Source organism: Argiope bruennichi, chromosome 1 (assembly GCF_947563725.1).
Source record: "Argiope bruennichi chromosome 1, qqArgBrue1.1, whole genome shotgun sequence".
Classification (NCBI taxonomy): Eukaryota; Metazoa; Arthropoda; class Arachnida; order Araneae; family Araneidae; genus Argiope; species Argiope bruennichi.
In genome coordinates, this window is record NC_079151.1 from 63,158,937 (window position 1) to 63,186,801 (window position 27,865).

At 26.9% G+C, this 27,865-nt stretch overlaps 1 protein-coding gene across 2 annotated transcripts; it reads right to left on the bottom strand.

The window, feature by feature from the left end:
* Positions 1-700: 700 nt before the first annotated feature.
* Positions 701-27,117, bottom strand: LOC129971231 (cyclin-dependent kinase 11B-like). Of its 2 annotated transcripts, none has more exons than XM_056084830.1 (12): positions 26,982-27,117; positions 21,781-21,886; positions 15,818-15,962; positions 14,094-14,282; positions 13,754-13,875; positions 13,069-13,174; positions 12,556-12,677; positions 9,955-10,068; positions 8,190-8,306; positions 7,371-7,510; positions 5,810-5,981; positions 701-839 (listed from the first exon to the last, which is right to left on the bottom strand). In XM_056084830.1, the coding sequence occupies exons 4-12, from the start codon at positions 14,266-14,268 to the stop codon at positions 786-788; spliced, it is 1,122 nt and encodes a 373-aa protein (XP_055940805.1). In that variant the 5' UTR covers positions 14,269-14,282; positions 15,818-15,962; positions 21,781-21,886; positions 26,982-27,117; the 3' UTR covers positions 701-785. The 2 variants fall into 2 exon arrangements, with proteins under 2 accessions (XP_055940805.1, XP_055940795.1); XM_056084820.1 differs by having other exon boundaries at positions 15,796-15,962.
* Between the last annotated feature and the right edge of the window lie 748 nt (positions 27,118-27,865).

Here is a 27,865-nt window from a genome sequence, read left to right on the forward strand (position 1 = left end):
CTTTTTACTAAAGTTTTACAAAAAAGGCAAAACTCATCATCAGTTGACAATCTTCTTTCTTCATTTCAATGGGGGGAGGGGGGAATTGCATTATTCAAACACGAAAGTCAGCCAAATTGATGCTATCAAGACTAAGGTTTTTATAAGCTCACAACAATAAACCTCAAAATTCACTTTAAATTGTTAATTAATCGTCATCTCCATATGATTTTTATAGATGAACCTGCATTGCTTTATAAGTTATATTTCATAGAACTTTTAACCTGTTCATAAAGAGTTCTTGAGAAAAAATGCAACAGTTACATAAGTACAAAAAAATCAAAAGGATTATACTTTTCTACCAAATATACCAAAAGGCTTCCATAATATGGGTCAAAACTTGAAAATCAACTTTCTTATGTTTGAAAAATTAATATTAAAAAAATAAAATAAAACTAAGCAATAGAAATATATTCAATGTAGATCTAATTTGAAAACCAATAAAATATGTTACGAGATATCAAAACGAAAATTTTATGGCTTTAAACACTGATAAATTATAGCAATATTTTTTTTAACAAATGATTCAGCATTTCTGTGAGTTTTAAAAAACTCATGTAATTAAAGATTTGGAAAATTTATCAAAGTGTCTGAATACTCACATACCCCTACTCCTTTATAAAAATATACCATTTTTAAAATTAAAAAAAAATAAGTAGGATAAAAGACAAAAAAATAATAAATTTATTTACAAAAAATTACATTTATACATCAAGTTTTCATTATTGATCAATCACTCCAATTATTTAAAATTTTAGCGTAAAGCCAGCAGAAACCTTCAATTCTTTCTTTGTTTCTTTCTGCAATAAAAAAAAAAAAAAACACTATTTAGAATGACAGCTTTTAATCAAATGCACTGTAATAGTTAAAAATTCTTTTTTATTTTATTTATTTACTTATTTTTATGACAATTTTGGGAAATTTTTAAGAAATTAGGACAAACAATATAGCAACATTACATTTCAGATTTTTATTTAACTTAAGCAAGCCTATATTTTATGTTATAAAGATGGTGAATGTGTACATAATAATTTAGACAAATCATTTATTATGAAGTTTTATGAGGAAATGAAATGTTAAATAACAGAAAGGAAAAGACATTTCAGAGAAATAATCAAGTTAGATTGTGCTGCTGCTTATTTTTTAAATGAAGCAAATAATTTAATTTTTATATAATAAAGATAGTATTATTTACATCAAAATTTTTTACAAATAATTGAAATATCTTTAGAAAAAAAACTAGCAAAGATGGATTCATTGAAACTGAAATCAAATTATGGTCTTTATGCAAAAGATGAGAAGAATTTTTTTGAACTCTGATATCCTTTACTTATTCCTTTTACAGAAGGAACTATATTGTAATATTCTTATTCAGGAATAAATATATGAATTCCATTTTTGCCAATAAAATATTTAAATGAAGAATAAAATATTTATTGGAAAAAATAGTACGAAATTTTGCACATAAGTTCATCAGTCTTTAATATTTTTACTGAGTCTTAAAGAAAATAAAGAGATTTGGGGGTAAAAAAAATGCTTTCAAGCAATTTTAAAGAGAATTTTAGACAAATAGTCTGTTGCATTAGAATTACTAGATACACTTTCAATAGAAAAGCATTTATCAAACACCATATTTAAAAATGTAGTGTCGTAATATCTCAAAAGATAACACTAATAAATTGACTAGTGTTTATTTGGATATCATCATATAATCTCAGCAAAAAATAAAATAATAAATAAGATTGAAATAAACGTACAATAAATAATTAAACAGTTCTGCAATCCCAAAGGATGAAATACCATCACACTGAAGAATATATCATATTAGTGCAAGCAGGGCCGGACATCTGGAGAGTGCGGCGGGTGGTATGCACCCGGGCCCCACGGCTGAGGGGCCCTCCACCGTGATTAAGAATTAAAATAGTGTTCTGAACAATAATAACATTTATATGTACTGAAAGTATATAAGTTTGTTTTCATGTGGCTAGCTGAGCTTCAACTGATGCCGTTATTAGGCACTGATCCCTATAAAAGGGGGGAGGGTGGGCAGGGAGGAAGTTGATTTATGAATAAAGAAATCTTCTTTAGACATTTTAAGACAGAGTGGGGCGACTTCTGGGCACTAGCGGCGGCCAGAAGTCCAGGCTGAGGCTAGGTTCAAATGGACTTGTAAATCATCAGCTATATACTTTTTTCTGCATCTAATGCAATATTTTTTATGCCTGCATCTATTATGTTTGTTTATATTAAGTTGCTCAAACAAAAAGTAAAACAAAGATCAATGAAACGACCAATTCCTAGCAATGCACATTGCATTACCGCTTCACCGTCCTTGACCGGAATGAAAAGAATTAAGAAAGAAGTCTAAATGTAGCAGTCGGCAGATTTGAACGTATACAAAGTTCACAGTATATGTTATAGTGTTGTGCAAATGTGCAAAATATTGTTAATATAAGATAAATAGATTTACAATCACTTACCTCACTTATTAGGTAATAGTTTATAGTATGGCATAAAATAATTTGATAATTCATTCTATAAACTGCTTAAACCGTTAGATATAACCATGTCGAAGTCAAGGATATATCCCTCTGGGTGTCAAAAAAGAAAATTATCAGAAAAGAAAAAGGAAGAAAAGTTAAACTTTAAGAAATCACAAGTAGATCTGTCTTCTTAGCTACGAAGTCATTCTGGTAAAGAAATTGCTTCAACTTCACAAATTACAATTCAAGCTTCAACTGGAGAAGAATGTTCTGTGCAAAGTACACAGTCTAACAATAAAAATGTTGAAACGCTGAAATTCTTTGAAGAATCATTTGTTTATACAAATGTGACCGAATCAGAAAATAATGACAAAAATAACAACAAATATGATCAAGAGAATATAAATGATCCTGGTTTATGGTCAAGTATTATAACTGATAAATTTAGAATGTTTTGTGTTAAAATCGGACCTGTGCAACACAAAGGAGTGTTTGCTAAAAATGCTGAAGGTCATTTTCCACTACCTACTACTTTAAAAAAATGCAAAATGGTGAAACTCAACTTCACAGCTGGTTAATTTAAGAAGCAAGACTCCATATTTTGTTTTTGTTGTATACTGTTTTCCCAAAAGAAGAGGAAATGACCAAACTGCACAATTTATTAGTGGCTATAATAACTGGAGAAAGCTGTCAAATGTAATCCAAGATCATGAACGCTGCAGTTGTCATATTAATTCATTTTTTCTTGGAAAGAATTATTAAAACAACTAATTAACTAAAATTTAACAACTATTGATAAAACAAATCAAGTTAATATAAATAAGGAAATGGCATGACTCAAATTACTGTTTCAAAGAATTGTAGATGTGATTCTATTCTTAGTGTGTAATAATCTTCCACTTCGAGGAACCCACAAAATAATAAGTCTAATAATGGAAATTTTTTAAGTTTAATCAAATTATTAAGTAAATACGATCCTGTACTAATGGATCATATAAACAAAATAATAAATTCCAAAAATAGAATTGTGCATCATTTAGCACACAGGTCACAAGGACAAATTATTTCTGAGTTAGGAAATGAAGTACTTAACCAAATTAAACACAATATAAAAGCAGCCACATACTATAGTATCCAAATGGATTGTATTCCTGATATTTCCCATAAGGAACAAACTTCAATCATTATTAGATATGTAAATTTTGAAGAGAAAAGGTTAACTATAAATGAATCATTTATAGGCTTTATTGAAGTAACTGATTTGACTAGTGAAGGACTAGCAATAACTCGATTGGAAAGATTAAGCGAACTTGATTTAGATATTATGAATTGTAGAAAGCAAGCTTACGACAGTGGTTGCTACATAAAAGGGAAATATAAAGGTGTACAGTCTAGAATACCTTCTCTAAACTGGCTTGCAATTTATGTGCCTTGCCTATCACACTCCTTTAATTTATTAATTTGTGATGCCACTTCGAGCAGTGTATATCGTTAAAAAAAAAATTATTTTTGATATTGCATATTTTCTGCATCTACAAAAATATGGGAAATTTTACAAAAACATATAAATATTACTCTTAAAACATTATGTGACACTTGTTGGGAGGCCAAAATAGATTAAACTATTTCAAGCAAAAACAATAGTTCTTGATTGATTTAATTTAATCTATAAAATTAAAACTGAAATCCAAAATTTAACACAGTTTTAGATGAAACAAAAGAGATAGCCCGGAATTTGAATATTTCAGAACATTTTCTTGAAAAATGAATTCGAAAAAGAATATATTCCGAAATAGTTGAAGATGAAGTTACAGAAAACCCAGTAGAGGATAGATGTTATTTTTAGCACTGTAATTGATATTGCTATTATACAGATAGAAAATAGATTTAAAAGCATCTCAAATAAATTAATGATGAGAAAATTTTTTTTAGTAAAACAGAAATTAGAAAAATGCTTCAAAAACTTTGTAACATTTTATAGTAACAAAGTAGAAATAATGCAAAAAATTGTTTTGCTACGGGATTTGATTTTGAATGAAAGAGATTTAAATAATGTTCAACACGTATTGCAATATATGCTTATTAATAATTATAATGATTTATTTCTAAATGAATTAACTGTGTTAAAACTTTCCTTTACATTGCCAGTTATTAAAATAAATACTGAGAGCTGTTTCAACTTATTAAAATTAATAAAAAATTGTCTTCGGTCAAGCATGTAAGCATAACACTTAAATGCACTTGCTATACTAAGCATCGAAAAAGAAATTGCAAAATTTTTTAGTTTTTCCATAGTAATTAATAACAAAAACAAAATACAGCATTAAATAAACATGCATTACTAATATTTTCGTGTTCGAATTTTTTTTTTTTTTTACTTCACAAAAAATTAGGGCCTCAAATGGCTTCTTGCACCTGGGCCCCCTCATAGAGAAGGCTGGCTTTGAGTACAAGGTTTGAAGGATAAACTATGAGGAATCAAATTATATAAAAAGTTCAGCTATCAAGAAATTAAAATTTATATTTCACATCATTTTGAAACCTTTATAAATTCTTATTTTAATTTTCATCATTTTGACAAAATAATGAAAAGAAATATAGCATTTTCTTTCAAAAAAGGAAAAATTTAGAGAAGATGATTAGATTAAATGATAAAATAGATGGTTGATTGGATTAGAGTAAAATGAAAATAAAACAGTTTTAGTCAATAAAATTTACTTTAATAGACAACACTGCAAAATATTGAGTTTCATTAGTTCATAAATACATTTTTTGTAATAATTTTATATCACTTCTAAAAGATGCTGGTAACATTCTTGGAACAATCCACTCTCAACATTTATCACAGAGTAATTACCTCATTACTTTGCATTCGATGATTGGAGTTGCAATAAAACATATAAGCAAGTAAGTTTAACACTGTTTCAGTATATTAATTTGAGATGGTATTTGTCAAAATTAAGAAAAATATATATATTTTTCATTTATTTCTTTTCCAGAAAATTAAATGCATTTGTGCATTCTCTTCAAATTTCAAATTAAGTATAGAAGATTCAAGGGGGAAAAAAAATCTATTTAAAACTTTCTATTTTTAGAAACTAAAAATCGAATTTATTTTACAATGCTTAGTATTTTCTTAAGGAAAATTTCACAAATTAGGAAATCAAATCTAATAAATGAAGTTTACTGGCATTTCCAATCATAATTCTCTCCGATTTGCTTTTATTTACAAATTTATTCTTAAGTACACAAATGAGTGTTTTTTTTTTTTTTTTTTTTTTACTAACCTTTTGTCTGACATGTTGCTTGCCATATAAATGAACCGCGGAACTCTGAATCTCTTTTGGAAGCCACATGGCAAGCATATTAACTGAAACAGGCGAGGGCTCCTCGTTGAAGAAATCATGGTTTAAAGCATCATCAGCTGTTATTCTACTTGAAGGGTCATAGATAAAAAATCTAAAATAATAATAAACAGATATTTTTAAATAAATAACAAGTAAATAAAAGTTTGATAAGACATTAAAAATAATATAGAAATAGTTTAAGTATTTTTGTAATTAAAAATGATTTTAAAACTTTGATAAAAAAAATGCAATTATAAGTAATCATGAAGAAAGTATATTATAATAAGAAAGTAACAGTAGTTCTCTCAGCCATGAAAAAGTATTTACCTAACACTGAGAGTATAGATTTTTAAAGTTATTATAAATCACAAATCTTTACATTTTTGACCATAAACTGTCAATCAAAATCAATCACACACAAATAATATTAGTTTTAATTTACTTTTGAGAATCAAAACTACAAAATTTTATTCCTCAGAACATCAACTTCACTGTCACATGTTTTCTTTACAACTCAATAAAAATAAAATAAAAGGAATGATATAAAATACTACAATTAGAAATTTGAAAGTGGATTTGCAACCAAAGCTGTTGAATCAACTCCAGCTATATTTAAAAGAAAAAGGAATGTTGTATAAAACAATGTTCAAGGTTTACTTATCCAATAAGCTAATCAGATTGAAGTTCAGGGGACATTACAAGTTAACTATATTGATTTTATTTTAATTTGTAGTAATTATTGAAACATGATTGCTAAATGCTAAAAATATAATTAGAATTTCTGAATAGACAACCACCTATTTTCTAATGTTACATAAAAATGTATAACAGTTCTAAAAGAATTCACACTGAGATAAGTAGTCAGTATGAAAATTCTAAGTAATACATGTAATAAAAGTGCCATTCATTAAGCTGACACTTTTATTAATTAATTTCCAAAAACTGGCATAAAAAATCCTGTTTTCAAAAGGTGACGATTTGCAAAATTGAGGCATTAATGAGGGGGGGGGACCGAGTAATTATTAATATTAATTTGCTCCCCAATTATTTTATTGCATAGATTTATTTTTTTTGGTAATAAACTTCTAAATTTCTAGTTATGGTTATGATGTAGAGTTCCATTACTCATATTCAGCTTCTACAGCTTTTCAGTAATTTCAAATGGATAATGAAGTCATAAGCACCATTAGAAATAAAATATTTAATAGTTATTTGAAAAAGTAAAATTCCTGCAATGTTTCACCATTTATAATAAAAAAAATTAGCAAAATTCAAATAAATCTGTTTAATTAACAATGATTTCTTAAATAACAATTGATTACTTTACTAAGCTTTTTTACTTTAGCAAACTTTCGCTTTCATTAATATGTCTTTTCTTTTTGATTCTGCAAATGAGTTTGATGATGAAATTCCACTGAAACAATTAATTACACTGTAATCATCATCTATTTCTTCACAAAAAAATGGCAAAAATAAAATAAACTTAGTTTGATTTACTTACCTTTGCATTAGATCAAAGCCCAAGTCTGTAAAATTATGACCAAAACTGTTTTTTAAACTGCTTAGTGGATGACTAAAGGATTCTGATTTTTTAATGGATGGTAATTTGCTGCTGCAATCTTTATCAAGTGGTCCGAGTTTCTAAAATATAAAAATAATCTTGTTAAAAAATTGAATCTTTTCTTCAAAATCACAGAAATTGATAAAATTCAATACCAATTTCAAATACTCTTATATATATATATATATATATATATATATATATATATATATATATATATATATTATTTAAACAATTCTTCAGAAAAAAGGGACAACAAAAACAATCCAAGATCTGGTATATTTTTTCTTCACTATTTAGATACTGTTTTAAAAGCAATCAATCTCATGGCAAATTTAAACTAATGTTTAATTATTTCTAAATGTAAAAAGTTTTAAAGACAACAAGTATGAGAATTCATACCTTCATTTTTTTAAGTCTAATAATCTGAAAGCATTAATATATGATTTACTCTTAATAATAAATATAATTCCTTGCCAAAAAAAAAAAAAATCAATAACAGTAATATTAATTAAAAGTTTAAATAATTCATTTTTGCTTTTCTTTGGAATTAATGTTATTTTTTTATTTGCTATGTTTATTTGTCTTATGATTCAATAATTTTTGCAATAAAATATAAATGCAAAAATAAATTTCTTCAAGATTTTCCTTTTTTTCTCAAAGATTAAAAAAAATTAGTAGAGTACTTTCTTACATAAAAATGAAATTTTTAAATGCTGTTTTATAATAAACAATTCAAGAATTCTAATAATAATTTACTTTAATGATTTTCTTCAGCTGATCAGTTTCAGATTCTCCAGGGAAAAGTGGTCTCTTCATAATTAATTCTCCAAATATACAACCTACTGACCATATGTCAATTGGTGTAGAATATAGCTATAAAAAATCAAAATGAGAAGATAGCAATGATAAATAAAATAAAAAATGATTTACAATTGTAAAATTGTTATATACAATAAAAAAAACAGGATTTCTAAAAAGTCCTTCAAAAACTATAAGTAAGAGATTCGGGAGGCAAATTACTATTATTACAATAATGGAATGTTTGGGTTATTGTAATGCAAGTAAAAAGTAGGTAAAATAAGACTTTTAAGTATAAGTTTCAACATAATAGATACAAATCACCCTATATACTACAATTGTTAGCTTCTCCATGTTTTATAACATTTATATAAAACTGATTAATATAAGACAACAAACTATTACATATAAGGGGGTTAAACTTTAATAGTTAAAATCAATATATGCCTGAAAAACTACTTTTTCAGCTAACACAAGAGTAGAATTTACATTCTTGAACTAGTCAATAGCAATTCCTGTGAGTTTAAATTCATTTGTCTATGCAATAATGTCTCTGCAATTTTAGAAAGTCATTTACTGTCATATGTATTCTTAATAAATTCAATTGCAATCTGTTAATTCTCTCTCATCAGCCTACAAAGTGAGAACATAATATAATTCATACTGTATAATAAAATAGCTTTACTTACTTAAACAATTTCATTATCATTATTTTACATATATAGTATTATATTGTATTAATAAATATTTTGATATCAGTTTCAAAAAAGCCTGTTTTTTTATGTCATTTAATCATCAGTCACATAATGTTTTAGGGGAAATCATAAATTACAATGTAAGAATCAGCAACAATTTAGATGACAGATATAGCATGAAATGCATGGGAAAAAAAAACCTAACTTAAGAAGTATTACAATAAATGTGCATTAAATATTTTATTCATAATTGATAGGCACAATTAAATGAGCATATTTTCTTTTTATTTAGATAATTTACCAACTTCACTTTGACAAGTATTATCTCTTTATAATCTAAGTTTATATTTTGAATCATATATTGCATGATTGTCTAAATAAAGTAGAAAAATGTCAAGATCAGTCATTCAGTTCAAGTTTACACCCAAATAAAGATTGTCAGCCTTCTACTGAGACAAAGTAAATTTTGTAATGTGGTATACAACAATTTTGAAGTGCCCTCTCAATCTCCATGCTTTATTTAATAGAAGGATTTCCTAAAAGATGACCTTGCTATATTTTCAAAAACAAACAGACAAAATTCCAAAAATTAAGAAATTTGAATATTTCTTAATCTTATCATGATAAAACCTTATTCTAGAGTGTTGTGTAGGATGAAGATTTTTTTTTTTTTTTTCAAATTCTCAAATAATGCTACAGAAAAACTGAGTTATAGAAATGCTGTGTGATGCGAGGTTCCTATATTTATACAAGATTAAAAAATTTACTTAAACTAACATTCAATATATTTTGATTCCAATGTAAAATACAATAAGAACAAATTACTCATTTTCATAATAAGAAAAACTAAACATTTTGCTAAGTTATAGCAAGCTGATCACTAATATTGGTTCCAAAAATGAAAGAATTTCTATTATATATTCATCCAATTTTAAAATGAAAAATATCTGCAACATTTAGACATTTATAAACTAAATTAAGGAAATATTATGTGTAGTATATATATCAATAATCTTTCTTATCATTACCTTTTCACCAGATTCAAGCAATAATTCAGGTGCTCTGTACCAAAGAGTTACAACAACGGGAGTATACGGTTTTAAGGGATCCCCATACTCTCGAGCTAAACCAAAATCAGCAATCTAAAAGAAAAACATTTGTCTAGATCTACATTTGAAAACATTTATAAAATAACATGCTTCGCAACAATTCTGTATGTATATAAAATCTAAAAGTTTTGTTTGTTCCTTTATTTTTAAATTCAATTAAAAAATTTAGTTCAACAATAATTTTTTATAGTTAAATAAAGAGATTCTTAATGAGAATAAATCTATACTTATAATAAAGCTCAATGTGTGTGTGTGTGTGTTGGCGCTCTACAGGCCAGGTCATTTGACATAAAGCTACCAAATTTGATACATGTATACCTTAGAGGTCGGGAATGTGCACCTGGGGTCCCTTTTTTTGAAATTTTAATTAGAATTTTAATTATTAATTAAAAACTAACTTTCCCGCCAAAAAAATCTTCCACTTTCCCCACCGCCAACTTTTCCACCAAAAATCTCTTCCATTTTCTCCACAGCCAAATGAGTAAGGCTTTATTTTTTTTTTCTCCCAACAGTAATAAGGCTAGGGTTAACATTTTACGGCGGATTATTTCAAACGATTCTGTTTATTTTCTTAATGTTTTATGCATTTAAAATTAAACATTGTTAATTAATCCATGTTTCAGATTCATTCTGAAGTACTTTTGAATTAAAATAACACAGAATAAAGGAAATTAAAAATGTATAATCAGCATAGCGTTACCCCAACTGGCGTAGACAAAATTCACGCATTTGCGTTACCGTAAAAGGCGAAGAAAATTCACGCATGCGCACTGTGTTCTGATTGTTGGCATGGCAACCATTATCAAAGGACGATTTAAATTACTTTTAGGTTAGTTGTATGCTTTTGTAAGTAAATTGTATTTATGTTAGTTATATATTTTTTGTATATGCTTATAGTTTTAAGTACATCGTTTTTTAAGTAGTTTTTATTAACCTGTTTTCGACAGATTATTTTAAACGATTCATTTTATTTTCTTAGTGTTTGATGCATTTAAAATGAAACATTGTTAATGAATCGATCCGTTCATGATGAATCTGAGAAAATATTGTTGACAAATTCTTGAGATATTACATAAATTAAGAAAGATATTTTTTAGTGCCCATAAAGTTTAAGCGCTCAGTGACTCTATTATCAGTAATCATATTATTAAAAAAATTGCTTTGTTTCAGTAAAAAATATTATTATATTAATTGCAGATTAATGATTTACACTTTAATTTAAAGCATAAATTCTACGAGGGGTAACAGAAAATTAGAGAGATACATATCACGTTATGACTGAAGGCCTTTATAATATTATGAGTGAATTATATGACTATCAAAATTTGAAGTTTTAAAATATTTTGCTGAAGAATCTATTAAAGTTGGAATTGCATAAAATATTTAATTATTAAAATTTTAACGAACATTAAGATTGGCGAACCGGCTGGTCGCCAAAGGCGGCTAGTGTTACAATAAATGTCAGGGGAAACTTTATTTCAAATGAATTTGGCATTCTTGTCATATAAAATATGCCAACAGTTTTGGATATTTTGTTAATGAATATGTATAGTGAAACATGAAATGAGAATTATACATAAAATTAAAAGAATATTAAATATTAATACATGGCAATTTATGTATATGCAAGTGCTTTTTGTAACATGGAAATATGATTTTATTTTTCAAATAAAACCATAATTAGAAATATATATATATATATATATATATATATATATATATATATAATTCAGTAATAGAATAGAAAAGTAATATATATAAACACATAATTATAGACAATTAAAAATCGGTATTTCAAAAGCATATGTTAATTTAAAATCAAATTTTTAAAAAAGGGAATTAATTTAATATACAAAATAATAATAATAACTACAATTTTCTCATGTTATTAACCAATTTACTACTCCCCTCCCTTTTTTTAGAATGGCATAATAAACTCTATTAGACATTGTATGAACCAATTTCTGTAAAAACAGTAATATGTTTTATAACCACAAGATAAAAATATTTATCAAGCTGAATATCAATAAATTATTTGTAAGAAAAATTATGAATTAATTGCTTTGTTAAGGCTGTTCATATTCTACAGATTAAATCTCATTTGACATTAGCAATATTCAGTGAAACCAAAGTCCTAGAGAGTATTGGGCACTTTTCTTTGTAAAATGAATGTAAAGAAACTGGAAGGAAACTTTCTTTAAAACTAAACTGTTAGCTTTCAAATAAAATAAATTTTATTCTTATAAAATATTTCATATTTAAAAAAATGAAATTATTTATTAAAAAATTTATTTTAAAAAAATGAAAAAAAACAAAAAAAAACAATGTTGTAAAATAGACCAATTAATGTTTATGAATGTACTATTTAAACGGTATAGTAATATATATATATATATATATATATATATATATATATATATATATATATATATATATATATATATATATATATATATATATATATATATATATATATATATATATATAATCTGCAAAAAATAATAAATATTAACCATTTACCTTTAAAACACCATTTTGGCTCAACAGTAAATTAGAAAGTTTCAGATCTCTATGAATTATCCAGTTACTATGGAGATGTGCAACAGCACTTAACAATTGAAGCATCAATGTTTTTACCTCACCTGAAAACAGAAAAATTCATTAAAGTTATATGCATTACAAAATATATAAATAAATTAGCTTTATAGCCTTAATTTTAAATACACACACACATTTTGAAAAAAAATTTCCGTCTAGTTAGGATGAAAAGGGGGTGGAAAAGCAGTCCTTTCAAAAATTAACATATATGTCCCATTAATAAATAATGTTTGATAAAATATTTTCAACAGACTTGTTTATTTTTTGCTATGCTGCATTATTATATCCTAAGAATAAAAAATACATTTGCGAAATAGATATTTTGTATGCACAGTATTAGAAAAACAATTCTACTGATATCATCAATACCTGCTTACAGAATAAAAAGAAAATACTCATTTAGATTCCTTTATATAAATTAAGGGATTCACTTACCTATTGAAAAAGGCTGCTCCATATTTCTCATTACACTTTTTAAATCATATTCAATGAAGTCCATAACAATATATATATTATTCATATCGGTTCCAAAAACTACTTCCTGAAATAATATAATTTGATATTAAGAAATTTAAAAAATCAGTTTCTAAAGTTAAGAAAGGAAGAAAGAAGTTAAGGAAGGTAACATCAAAATTATTTTTATGAAAAAATTTTACTAAAAAATAAATTTAAAAAAAAATCTATTTTTCAGATTAATTTTTTCCTAGAAACAACATTTGATATAATGTTCTTAACAAAACATAATTCAACAAGATTCATTTAAATGAAAATCTACTAAATTTAAAAAGGGATGACATAAATAAATCAAACTTAGCAGGAGAATTAAAAATATAAAAATATGGTGGAAAGTTAATACTTTTTATTTGATGAAAAAAATATAGCCAATACATCTGCTCATTTTATAAGTCCCCTAACTGTATATGCCATTTTTTTTTTCAAATATTAAAATTAAAAAATATATATATTGATAAAATCATGTTTATGTGAAATAGATTTTAGAATTCCTTTATATAAATTCTTGCACAAGATTTTTTTTTTAAATCTATAAAATCATTTTTAAAAATAAATTTCTAAATACATAAAATATATCAAAAGGCAAAGAAAATGAAGCAAAACATACTTTAACTGCCACAACATTTGGATGCTGAACTTTCTGCAATAACTTAATTTCTCTCAAAGCTGTAATTGGAAATCCATTATTTTCTTTTTCAATTTTTAAGCGTTTTAATGCAACAATTTCATCTAAAATAAAAATAATTTAAAAATTTACTTAACTTACAGATTTATATGTATATAATGTAATTAGAAAAAAAAAAAAAAAAAAAAAACACCATACAATAGATTTAAAGTCTTAAAAATTTAGAGTATTTATTCTGTAAAAACTCAACTACATATTTAATATCATTATATTTTCACAGGAAAAATAAAATAGAATATCAGTTATAAATATGATACCATACCAGTTCTTTTATCCTTTGCTTGATAAACAACTCCATAAGCTCCTTCTTCAATCTTTTTGAGGCTTTGAAATGATTCTATACTTCGACAGCCATGAATTGCTGGCCGATAGGGATTAACATTAACAATATCCTTTAAAGGACTAGGAGAATTAACTGTCTGTGCTTCCTTTTTCATTCGTTTGCAATTTTCTAAAATAGAAAGAAGCATTCACTAAAAAATTGTGCAAAGAAAAACTAATTGCTAATTATTTATTAATATAAAAATATGAACATTACTATAAATTAAAATTATATCATATTTATAATATTCTTGGCATGTTTAATAAAAGAAATAATTTCATACAATCACAATACTAATGAAAAACACAATTACTGGAATGTGCATGATATCTTCCCATTAAAAAGAACTTTTAGTATTCATTTATATTTTTTATTAAAAATCCTATTACATAACAGGTTAATTTCCACTAGTTAAAAATAATATTTATAGAGCAATAAATGATGATCAATTAAAAGAACAAATATGAAAAATGAAAACTTTCTAAAATCAAAGCAATGGCATAAAAAATGAGAAAAATGGCATATGAATTTTTCAAATCTCTAAATTTAAATTTTTCCTTTTCTTAGCAATAAGCAGATTATTAAGCTACTGTGCCATCTCACTTATAACTGCTTTGTGTCTCACCTATTTCAGTATATGTTTCAAACTTAAAAAATATTCATTTTAACTTCATTATAAACTATAAATGTTGTATTAAATATAAATGTTATCTTTGATTATAAGGTGTCAATTAGTTTTATTAATCTTAATGCAAAAAAGCAAATAAATGAATCCATTTGGTGTCACATTTATGCAATCTAAGCAATTACTTAATATTTAAAGCAACATATAAGCAAAGAAAACAATAATCTAACTAACTACTTATATATTTTGCTATTAGTTTCATTTCTTTCAAAAGAAATTGCCATTTATTATCAAACTTCTCTAAATTTAATAATTCGAACATTGCATCTCGTATATGTCTATGAATTGTAATTTTCAATTACACCTCTATTTATTTTATGCCATTACACTGCCCAAAACATCTTCAAAGAAACATAATAAAGGAATTTCAGTTCCTTTTAGTTGATCACGTTACTTAGTCGCAATACAAAACTATTCTATAACAAATACTTTCCTAATAAACATAACACATTTAACTCTATTCATAGAATAGATATTTTTTCAAATTACCACCCAATTTTAAATGAGTATTTGTTTCTTGTATTTCATTTTAAATATTTATTCTACAATTTTATAAGAAACCATCTTTAAAATTGGATATAATCAAAACAATCTTCAATATAAAATTTATAATGATAACATTATTTTATTTTTTGCTTCATCAAAATATTTGGAAATGAAAAATTCATAAAGCAGATTGAATTAATACTACAGTAAAAAATATAACAGTCTGTTTGAAGAAATTTAAAATTCATCAAATGTATAAAATATATAAGAAACATTATACAGATTATTTATATTTTTCAAATCAGCAAGAAAGAAAATGGAAAGATAATGCTCAAACTGAAAAAGTTTTGGAGAATAAAACTGAATATCTAACCTTAAAGCCTCTTGATATTGATGTAAATATTATTATGACACATCCAAAATAAAATGATTAATATCCAGAGTTAATATACATGCATAACAATAACCCACCAAAGAAAAGAATGAACTGTGCCTTTAGAGATCCTTTATGAGTGATGGATCATGTGGCTGAATTTTCTTGAACAGGTGTACACACTGACATCGCTTTCATATTTTGAAGAAAAGATCAATCTTCAATTTTTTCCAATAATTTGGGAACTTTTTAGAAGAAAGCACAGCTAGGAAGAGTACATTACAGATCACTTTTATGCAACAGTTTTATTACAGATCATTTATATCACATTATAAATTCATTTTCATACAACAAATAAAAAAAATTCATTCACTAAAGAATGATTTAAATATTTATGGAACACCGATAAAATACAAATTATAAATGGTAATTTGAAAGAAAATAAAATAAGCGAAATCAGATAGCAATTAATATACAAATCTAGCATTAATTGCCAGAAAAAAAAAATTTTGATTCTAGATATAATTTCCATATTATAATTCAAGAGTAATGCAATTTGCAAATATAGATTCAAAATAATAATTTATAAGGATGTTTTTATGATAGCAGAATACAGTTTATTCTTATTTAAAGAGAAATATTTAAATTTTAAAAAATGTAAGGAAAACACAAAGATCACAGGAAAGATGTTCTTAAATTTAATGCAATACTGAAGCCTTACATTTTCTATTTTTGAAAGTAATAAATATAAAAATTTTAAACCAGAAAGAACTTTACACTGAAAACTTCATTATTATTCAAAATAAATCATGACACATACATTCACACACACACACATATATATATATATATATATATATATATATATACACACATATACATTCACATATATATACATATACATATACATTCACATATACACATACATTCACATTATATACACATATACATATACATTCACATTATATACACATATACATATACATTCACATATATATACACATATACATTCACATATATGTATATATATACACATATACATTCACATATATGTATATATATACACATATACATTCACATATACATATATATATACACATATACGTATATATATACACATATACATTCACATATACGTATATATATACACATATACATTCACATATACGTATATATATACACATATACATTCACATGTACGTATATATATACACATATACATTCACATGTACGTATATATATACACATATACATTCACATATACGTATATATATACACATATACATTCACATGTACGTATATATATATATACATATACATTCACATATACGTGTGTATATATATATACATATACATTCACATATACGTATATCTGGGGGCACGGCAGTGCCCCCGCCAAGTCGAGCAAAAACAAGCGGCATGGTCGTACTATCCTTTTCTCGAAGCAGTTCAGGCCATTTTCAACCCACTATAACTTCGTTGTGGATAAAACTAGAAGCCTGAATTTTCAGTAACCAAGCAGGCATTATATAAACACGGTATATTTCAAATTTCATTAAATTTGAACCAGTAGTTTAAGAATTATAACTAGTCAAAGTTTGTAAATTTTGTCACTGACTGACTGACTGACTGACAGATCATCAAAACTCTAAGGCACTTCTAGCAGACATAGAAGCTTCAAATTTAGAATACAATTAGTGTTTAGTGTATAAATCAAGGAAAAACTAAAATATCCATGTAATAATGGACGGATCGATAAATTTTTCGAAGTTTCGAGCATTATCCATTTTGTCGGCAAATTCGTCGCCAAGTTTGTCACCAAGCTCTCGTATCACTGGCTCGGCGTCCGGCAGCATCCAATACAGATTACTGTAAAACGGTCTTTCATATGATGACACTATTCTAGCTGGGAAAAATTAATTAAATCTCAAAATTACAGGTTTCTAACAATATCTAATTTGAAATAATTCAATTTGAAGCTGTGGAAGCTGCAAACGCAATGGGTGACTTTCAGAGAATCAATCTGGTAGAAGAAGAGCAAACTGATCTTCAAAGTATGATTGCAAAACAATGCCGATCAAAAAAGAGTCTTCGATATGATCACAAATAAAATGGACACAACCGATAATAACGCTGACGTTTTACGCTGTTTTGTGAGTGGAACTGGTGGCACTGGAAAGAGCTTTTTAATAAAAACTCTGAAAATTTGGGTTAAGACTTATTTAAAGAAAAAAAAAATGGTAGTTAGTACTCCAACAGGAATAGCTGACTATACATAGAATAGATTGACTATACATAGACTATTGCAACTGCCTGTAGAACACAAGCAAATACCGAAGTACAAACAACTTTCTGATGAAGTGCTCCTTATGAAATCAGATTTGAAAGAAGTAGTGTTGTTTATAATAGACGAAGTGTCGATGGTATCCAATGTTTAACATATATTTACTTACGCTTATCTGAAATATTCGACACAAGAGACGATCAGAATGGGTAGTTTGGAAAAAAACATCTTGTAGTTTTCGGAGATCTCTTACAGCGTCCGCCGGTAAGAGAAAAGTCACCTTTTGAAAAACTCTCAACTGCTGAAACTAACAAGTTATTAGGTTCACTCAGTGTACCGAATCTGTGGACTGAACTGTTCATATACGATGAACTTACAATTAACATGCGACAGCTCAATGATTTTGACTCTGTTGAAATGCTAAATAGAATAAGATTAGGTGTGACTACACAAAAAGACCGCGACTTACTCTCGACTAGATTAATAACTCTCAAATCCAATTCAAATGAAAATGAATTAATTGAAATAATTGAACACCTCTCGAAACTTCCTGATGATATCGTTTGCTTATTATCTACAAAAAACATGTGTCAACAATTAAATACTGCAATGCTTAAACTCTTCTACATCCCAAAATAAAACTTACAGCTGTAGATAGCATAAATTTCCCCAGATACCTAACAAAAAGAGCTTGTGAATGCATAAAAAAATATGAAGACAATGCTTCTATGACTGCAGGCCTGGAAGAGAACATAATTATAAAAATAGGAGCAACAGTCATGTTAAGGCGAAATATTGACGTGAGTCTTGGTTTAGTTAATGATTCTATCGGTATAGTGCAAAGAGTAAAGGTTGATCAGGAAAATACAAAAAATAATTAAGAAAATATACATTGCATTTAATAAAGAACATGTTTACGAGCTTAGTCCGGTCAAAACTAAATTTGAAATTATTAATAGAGCTTATGTTCATCGCGAACCGTTTCCCATATGTATAGCCTATGCTATAGCTATACACAAAAGTCACGGTCTGAGTCTAAATAATGCACTGATGAATATTGGTTCTACAGCGTTCACATCCGGTCAAGCTTACGTGGTACTTCCGAGAGTTACAAGTCTGGACGGCTTACATCTAATAAATGTCGACTTTGCAGTATTAAAGCGCAAGAATCCTCAATTTGTGAATACAACAGACTAAGAAGCATTTACCGTCCAGACTTGTCAAAAATTGTAACATCAAAGCTTACGAGAAAAACCCATAGTGACAAAGACTGGGCTTTGAGAAAAACTGTGGCCGAATCTCAAGAAGTAGTACCGGAAAAGAAAAAGGGGAAGACTACATACAAAAATAAGAAAAGGACTATCTACAAAAAGAAATGAGATGCCATCAAAAACATAACTTGTAAAAGAAACCAAGTCTCGCAACTCAGTTCTTCTATCGTAAAAAGTTGTGAGATCCATGTAATACCAAGTCGGTCTATTTATTCAGTCCCTACTTAAGGGTCCTTCTGTCTTAAGTTATTACGTAATTAGCTAACCTAACAACATCTTATGGTGACCATATCAATATTAAAAATCTTTTATGGTTTAAATAAATAGATTGACTTGGCAATCGCACTAAACAATCTAATTTAATATAATATGTTAATGTAATCTAATTTAATGTAAAGATACATTGTGTTTTCATGCGATGGCCAAGTCAATCTATTTATTTAAACCATAAAAGATTTTTTATATTAATATGGTCACTATAAGATGTTGCTAGGTTAGCTAATTACGTAATAACTTAAGACAGAAGGACCCTTAAGTAGGGACTGAATAAATAGACCGACTTGGTATTACATGGATCTCACAACTTTTTACGATAGAAGAACTGAGTTGCGAGACTTGGTTTCTTTTACAAGTTATGTTTTTGATGGCATATATATATACATATACATTCACATATATGTGTATATATATATATACATATACATTCACATATACGTATATATATACACATATACATTCACATATACGTATATATATACGTAGATATACACATATACATTCACATATACGTAGATATACACATATACATACATATACATTCACATAAATTCCCATATATATATGCATTCACATATACATAGACATATATATACACATACATACACATAACATTATTTTGGTTGAAGCAGTGAAGAGACTTTGTAGATTTAATTCTCTTTAATATCCATCTCGGGAAAGCAATTTATTTACAAGCAGATGCAGTGCAGCACAAAAGCAGAAGGGACGAACAAATGATTACTAGTCTTATATAACATAGGATTTCCGGCCACGCGCCAATACACGTGGTGACCTTTGATACCTACATATCAAATGATCACTTTCATTTGATATGTAGTAATCAAATGATCACTTTCATTTGATATGTAGTACTGATGGAGCAATATTTTTACAAAGGAATTAATTAAACAGGAAGTGGTATTGAATCACAAAATAAGAGAATATTTTAGAATGGTTTGGTTTGATGTTTTATGCCACAAGAACCAATATGAAGGTTATACTGCGCCAAACAAGTTTATTTCCAATTAAAAGTTAAATAAAATCAGTTTCTATAAAAGTGATATAAAAAACATTGGTAAAACGATGATAAATTACAAAAAGTCAAAACGAAGCCAAAATGGTAAGTTCAAATTAAGGAATAAAAACCTATAGATTTTAAAAAGACAAAAAGGTTCTCATGTGGATCTCTACCAAGCAACAAGGGCAAAGTCACCGCTGTTGTTTTGAAGTAAAATAAGCGCTGAGCATTAAAATAAGGGCATTCAACAAGCATATGATAAACTGTTATTTCACAGTCACAATGTGGGCATGTTGGCAATTGATCATTTAATAACAGATGTCTATGTGTGAATCTAGTGTGACCGATTCTCAGACGAGTTAAAACTGTGTCATGTTTTCGATAATTCAAAGAAGGCCAGTTTTCTATGATAGGCTTGCAAGTCTGAAGTTTGTTTAGAGTTTCTGAATCCCACTGAGTTTGCCAGTTTTTGTAAAGACATATTTTTGCCTGTTTCTTCAAATCGCATGCAGGTATGGGTGTTTCCAAAAAACGAGTTGCGGATTTGGCACTCTTATCAGCCTGCTCCTTCCCACATGGGATGGTATCCAACAGAATAAGACTGTAAAGCCACGAGAGATAATTTTATAAAATAGGTCTAAGATCTTTAAAATATTTGGATGAGCATGATTTTGGAGCGATTTTAAAGACTGTAAAACACTTAAAGAATCAATGTAAATAATATAGCTTCCACTAGGTCTATTTAAAATTTCTAATAAAGCATGCAAAACTGCAGTAGTCTCAGCAGTAAAAATGGAGCAACATGAAGGAAGTTGAAAACATGACATTTTATCTGGGAAAACCATAGCAAATGAGGCATGGGTAGATGTTTTAGATCCGTCAGTGTAAACAGGAATGAAAGATTGATAATGAGACCTGTGCTCGAGGAATAATTTTTGATAAACAATATCTGCTGTGTCCAATTTGTTAAAGCTTTCAAAAGGATTAAGAAAAGATTATTTTAGAATGAAGTTACGATGAGCTAAAATTAAGATAAAGTTTTGGAAACTAATTTGGATTAAATTAAGAGTTAAAAATATAATTACATATATATATATATATATATATATATATATATATATATATTAAAATTTTTAAAAGTTTCCCTCTTACTATATAAAAAGAAAAAGAAGAAAATAGAGGGAGCCAAATGAAATATAATTTTATATAGAAAAATTAAACTAATGTGATTTACCTTCATCAGAAGAACAGAAATCATAAACAGATTCTCCAATTCTCCTTTTTTGTTTTTTAACTATAACTTCTCTCTTTGTTAGAACCATTTTCCTTCCAATGCTATCCTAAAAAAAAATATGATTTAATAACATAGTTTTGATCAGTACAGATCAGAAAGCATTACATTTATATCAATTTATAACAGAGGCAAAGATTTATTGACAGGGAGGGAAAACAAGACAAATTCAACAATGAGGCAAATTAAACCAATTTCACTAATATAGCAAAATAACTCATAATAATTAAATTTTCATTCTTTTAAAGACAATTAAGTATTAATTAGATCAGTAAAATTCTTCTCTATCTTTCTTTACTTTTGTATGCAGATTAATTAATTTTTTTTCTCACTATTAAAAATTTGGTAAAATATTTGTAAAAAACTGTTCTCAGTTTCTTTTACTGGCCATCAAAAGATTGTCAATTGAGCCTATTTTTTATGACTCTTGAAATTTAATTACAATACCTTCAAATTCTAGAAAACATATGGTTATGTTGCTTTCTAAATTCTAGCAAATGGATTGAAATACAGGTTATAGCAATAAATTGCCTAAATTTGTTGTAATCATAAAAATCAACAAGGAATATGTTTTAATTACTTTGAATTTCACAAAAAATCCTTTTTAATATGCATAAAAATTCCAAAAACAACAAAGATGAATTAATCTAACAAGAATGCAGTAATTTATAAATGCTTATAATAGATAATGATGATATATGCAAAATTATACTTAAAAAAATAACTAAATCTAAAAATTCATAAAAAGTCTTCTTGATTAGTTAATTTTTGTGACAGTGAACAATGTTTCTATTAAATGCATAATTACACAAAAAGGATTCATGCATAAGACACCGTTGAAGCAAGAGAAAATGTGAAAGAAACAAATTGCATGTTTATTCTTATAAACCACTCCCAATTAAAAAAGAAGGAAAATTATCTTTGATAGCATTGCCCTAAAGAATATTAGTACTTCAATTGTCTTCAACTGAGGAAGTTTTGATAAAACGTTTCTCATATTATCCTTTCTTATCTTCAAATCCATTTCTAAGATTGAAGCTACCCAATTTTGTTTTTCAGAATATTTTATACTAGATTGTTTTTTAGCATAATCAGTGTCAATGCATTCTTGAAAAAAGAACACATTCAATTTTGTATCAAATGCCCCTGGATGACGTGTCACGCTAAATGAATGAGCATTTGCTCTTATAATAGAGACTATATCAATTAAATGTAGTAAATAATCGTAAATGGTTTTATAAAAAATTCAGAATAATTAATTTTTAAAATATTTGATATTTTTGCCAAAAATCAATTTTTTTTAGCACAGTCAAATATTTAATATATATATATATATTAAATAAGGATAGCAGCAATGAGCAAGAATTAAAATGTGCTTCGAATCCGAGACAAATAAGCTTAAGTGCACAAATAAAAATGTATTATTGTTGTCACAAACAGTGCAGAACATGGAAAAAATATTTTTTAAGAAAGATGGAAAAAAATATTTTGTAAATATATATACAAACTTGTTCTTTTATGTAATACCCAGTAAGACATGAAAAATACACGTGTGGGGGAAACAAAAACTACTTAAACATTAGGTTATCCCAAGTATATATGTATACCTAAACATAATAATCAATGCATTTTATTAAAAAACAATTAGAACCTGAATCGTTATTTTTCCTATCTTTACTTTTAGACATGTGTTATCGTTAAGTACTATTTATCTTCAGAACTATTGTAAGATATTATTCCCAAAAAATGAGTTTTTCCCCCCCCCTATCTCAAGCATTGATTTTTCTTAATATTTTATATATGAATATTCTACAATTAAATATTTTAATCATTGTTTTATTAAGACATTTTTATCTTAAATCTATTAAAAATTTAGAAGCACTTGGAATTATATAATTTGTGTCAAAGAGTAATTGAAAGAAATATTAAAATATAAAAATTACATTCTCCAACTATAAAGTTACTGCAGTAGTATAGTTAAATAGTACTGTAGTATGAATGTAAAGTTTGAAAAATTTTGGAATTAATTTTTTTAGCAAAATTAACACATTATTTGAAAAGCTCTTTTAGTGTAGCTAAAAAGCTACAATATCACATATATTCAGTTTTTTTCATCAATTGCAGTTAGTAATATTTCATTAGAAAGCTAACTGTAGTTTTAATAAATTAGATTGACAAAAAAAAAAAATATTTTACTATTACATACTCCTAGTTTATAATTACACAGCTCACTTCAATAATTTTTGATGATTTAACATAATTTAACTTCCGAAAAGCAATCTGTCTTTAGCATTCATACTGAAGAAAAGTGCCAAAAACAGTTGCTTGTGTTTTTATTATATTTACTTTAATCATTAATCAGATTTTAGTCAGAATTATCACAATGAAATAAGCATAACAGATTAGAACCATCAATAACTTCATTTATGACGAAGTAAGAATTGGATGAATGAAATAATAATTCCTTTCTGAACTATTCAGTGAATGTTGAATCACAGAAAAAGAACCTATCCCCCTATTCATGTATAATACAACTACCTTATTTTTTTCATCAATTCTAATGAAATATGATTGAAAAAGCAATGAAAATAAACATTTAATTTTTCATAATCATGACGATAATCTGAGCCAAAATAAAGACAATAATAATAATAACAGTTGGCAAAAATGGTAAAATCCTATCATCTTGCTGCCTTTGTCAATTTGACATTTGAATAAGATGTTTGAAAATCTATGAACTTAATATCTTTGACATCTACTTGAATGATTTCTAAATCGATCAACTGAAAATTATTAACAAAATGGGACTTCTTATTTACTTGGGATCCTGTCAAATATTTTGGCAAATGCTGTCTTTCTCCTATCTTAAACTGTTACTTAGATATTTCGATTGTTTCCAATATATTAAATGAAACACATTTTTAAATATTATATTCACTGATATCATGCTTTCCACAACCATTCCAAAGAAGCAAAGACTTTTGATGAAATTCTCAATTTCTCGCCGAAAGAGGGACAACGGGCCCCCTAATAATACGGCCTATAATTTATAATCATTTAATCTACAGTCACTCAAAAAAGTATTGGAACACTTGTGATAAATAACTATACAGCTATTTATATAGCTATTTATCACATTAAAATAAAAACAAAATGAATCAAGAAATATTTTAACATTCGGTGTACAGTTTGCAAAGAAAATTTTATTGGTATTTTAGAATTATAATTTGATCTAGCTTTTCAAATATAAATCAAAGGCAAATAGGAATTTAAAACAAAAAAAAAGTATTGGGATACTTTTGAAATGAGAATTTCAGCAAATATATAACACATCAATAGAACTGAATTTATTACTACATTTTTAGACTACAATTTTAAACGTAAATGCTTCAACAGATAAAATTATTTATTGAAAAAATGGCAAGAAACAAAGATATATTGGTTGATGTGCAAAATCTTGTAATAAGTCATACGAAAAATGGAAAATTAGTACGTTGTATAGAACATATCTCGAAATAGGGTGAGTCTATTACTTTTAACATTATTTGCAGGTTCACAAAAACAAATAGTGTTGAAAGCAAGCGAAGATCAGGGCATCCAAGAGCATTTCATGAACATGAAGAGATGTGGTTTATAAAACAAATTCACTTTAATCCAAAAACAGTAATCCACAGTAAAATGGACACTGCAATGTAAAAGTAAGTTTGAAAAATCTGTAAATCTTGAAACTATTAGAAATATTTTAAGAAAATAAAAATATCATGCCAGAGTACCTGAAAGAAAGCCTTACATCAGCAAAGCAAATGGACATGTTAGGCTGGCATTTGTTAAAATGTATGTAAAGCAGTCAAAAGAATACTGGGAGAATGTAATTTTTGTCGATAGAAGCGAATATAGAATTTTCGAATTGGATGGCAAGTAAAAAGTTTGCAGAGATCAAATACAGCAATGCATGCCAAAAATTTACAGCCAAATATGGAGATGGCAATCAAATAGTGCGAGATTTTATGGAAAGCACTGGTGTCAGGAACCTAATTTTATTGATGATGAATAAATATGTCTAACTTGATGTTTTCAAGTGAAATTTAAAGTAAAGTGTGAACAAGCTGGGAATCTCAAGACATTTTAAATTGTACCAAGATAATGACCCGAAACATACTGTTGATATTTGCAAGTTATGGGCCCTCTGTCACCGTCCTAGTGTCATTAAGACTCATGAATAAAGACGAGACCTTAATCCCATTGAACATGCGTGGGATTATTTGCAGCAAAAACTATACGAGAATCAAATTTCTAAAGGACAAAAAAACATTTAAACGAAAAGTGGGTCAGAATTATTTGCAAAAAAATGTAAAAATTTAGTCAAATTCATGTCAAACAGACTGCAAGAGGTCATGAAAAGAAAGGGCAGTCCCAAAAGATTTTAATTTGCATTGTTTTTCTCGATTTATTGGGAAGTGTCCCAATACTTTTTTCAGCATGTTTTTTTATTTGATTTCCTTTATTTTCAATTATAACTATAATTCATTAATAAGAGAATTTTGTTTAAATTATCTTGATTTGTATACATCAAAATAATATTTATTTATCTGTTGTGGTTTCATTTGTACATATCAGTAAAATATGATAAAATTCTGTGAACTTGTAGTGTGTCCCAATAATTTTTGACAGACTTAATTTGAAACTGCATCAATGACGCGATGTAAGCATAAATAATACAGATCTCCAATAACATAATTTATATTCGTATATAAATTTAGTCATCAACTCATTTAATTTTGCATGAGATATCCGAATCGATCAACAATATAAAACGATTCCTTTAATAGCATCAAGTCTTCAACAGGCATGTCCAGCTCAATCAAAACAAAAGAATGGTGAAAATATCATGCGAACATTTAAAAAGCACATTCACGTTTTCTAAAAATAATTTTAACAAACAATTAATAAAACAGAAATAATTGCATCAATGGCGAATCAATCATTTGCAATAAACTTGACAGCTTAAAATAACGATAATCAATATGAATAATAACATGTCTTTTGAAGTAATTTGAAGCCAATCAAGAAAAAAATTATTTTTTTTAGTATATTAAATAAGAAATAAATATGTATTTACAAAATATCAGTGAAAAAATTCATACCTGGCTGATTGCGCACAAGATCTGCAGTCGGAGCACGAGGAAAAGAGGAGGAATGTGCAATATGTCCTCAGGAATGTGTATCAAAATTCACTTTTTTTATTGACCAATCCCAGCTCGCGAAAGTATCCCGCTACGTATATCCATGTATATGAGCAATGTATTCGTATGTGTGATTAGCTAACGTGCAAACGTGATTGATTGTGTATGTTTACATTTCGGAGATAAACAATAAACGTATGTCAGATGCCTTTGTTGCTAAAAATCCCTTAACCCCCTCAATCAATCAGTCAAATCTGTCAGATTATATCTGCTTAATCTTTAAACCACTGCTATCTCTCGTCTAAAATAAGGGTTTGAATTTGCATTGAAATGTAAAAGAATTTCTGTGCAATTTTTTATATATGTAGGATAGTAAACATAAAAATATAGTTCTTTTTATCATGTACATAATGTTATTTCATTTACATTAACTTACAAATAACTGAATACAAATAATTAACTTACAAATAACAATATTCAACAACAAACTCAATACAATTAATAACTTACAAATAACTAACTACAAACAATAATCTCAGTAACATGTGGGATGATTATGATTTAAAGTACATTTGTATATATCACCAAATAAGTAGTATATTTAGATAAATGATTTTTAAAAAATTTATTTCAAAGATTTTCAAGTGATTTTTTTCCCTTGCAGAACATGCAAAGAATGCTTTCTATCAATATCATGTTTTCACAAGTATTGAGTCATTATTTTTAACAATGATCATCATCTTCATATTTAACTATCAGAACTTTATTGCTGCAGATATCCATATTTCCTCAATTTTACTTTCAGCTCTACTCCCCCCCCCCTTATTTCAATAACACTTAATTCC

What these genes read in the sequence shown, in the direction of transcription:
- LOC129971231 (XM_056084830.1), bottom strand. Translation starts at nt 14,268, where the DNA reads ATGAAAAAGGAAGCACAGACAGTTAATTCTCCTAGTCCTTTAAAGGAT. An exon ending in CAAATGTTGTGGCAGTTAAA is followed by an intron (nt 13,175 to 13,753) that starts GTATGTTTTGCT and finishes ATATTATTTCAG; the next exon opens with GAAGTAGTTTTTGGAACCGA. An exon ending in TGCTTGAATCTGGTGAAAAG is followed by an intron (nt 8,307 to 9,954) that starts GTAATGATAAGA and finishes GATTTTTTATAG; the next exon opens with CTATATTCTACACCAATTGA.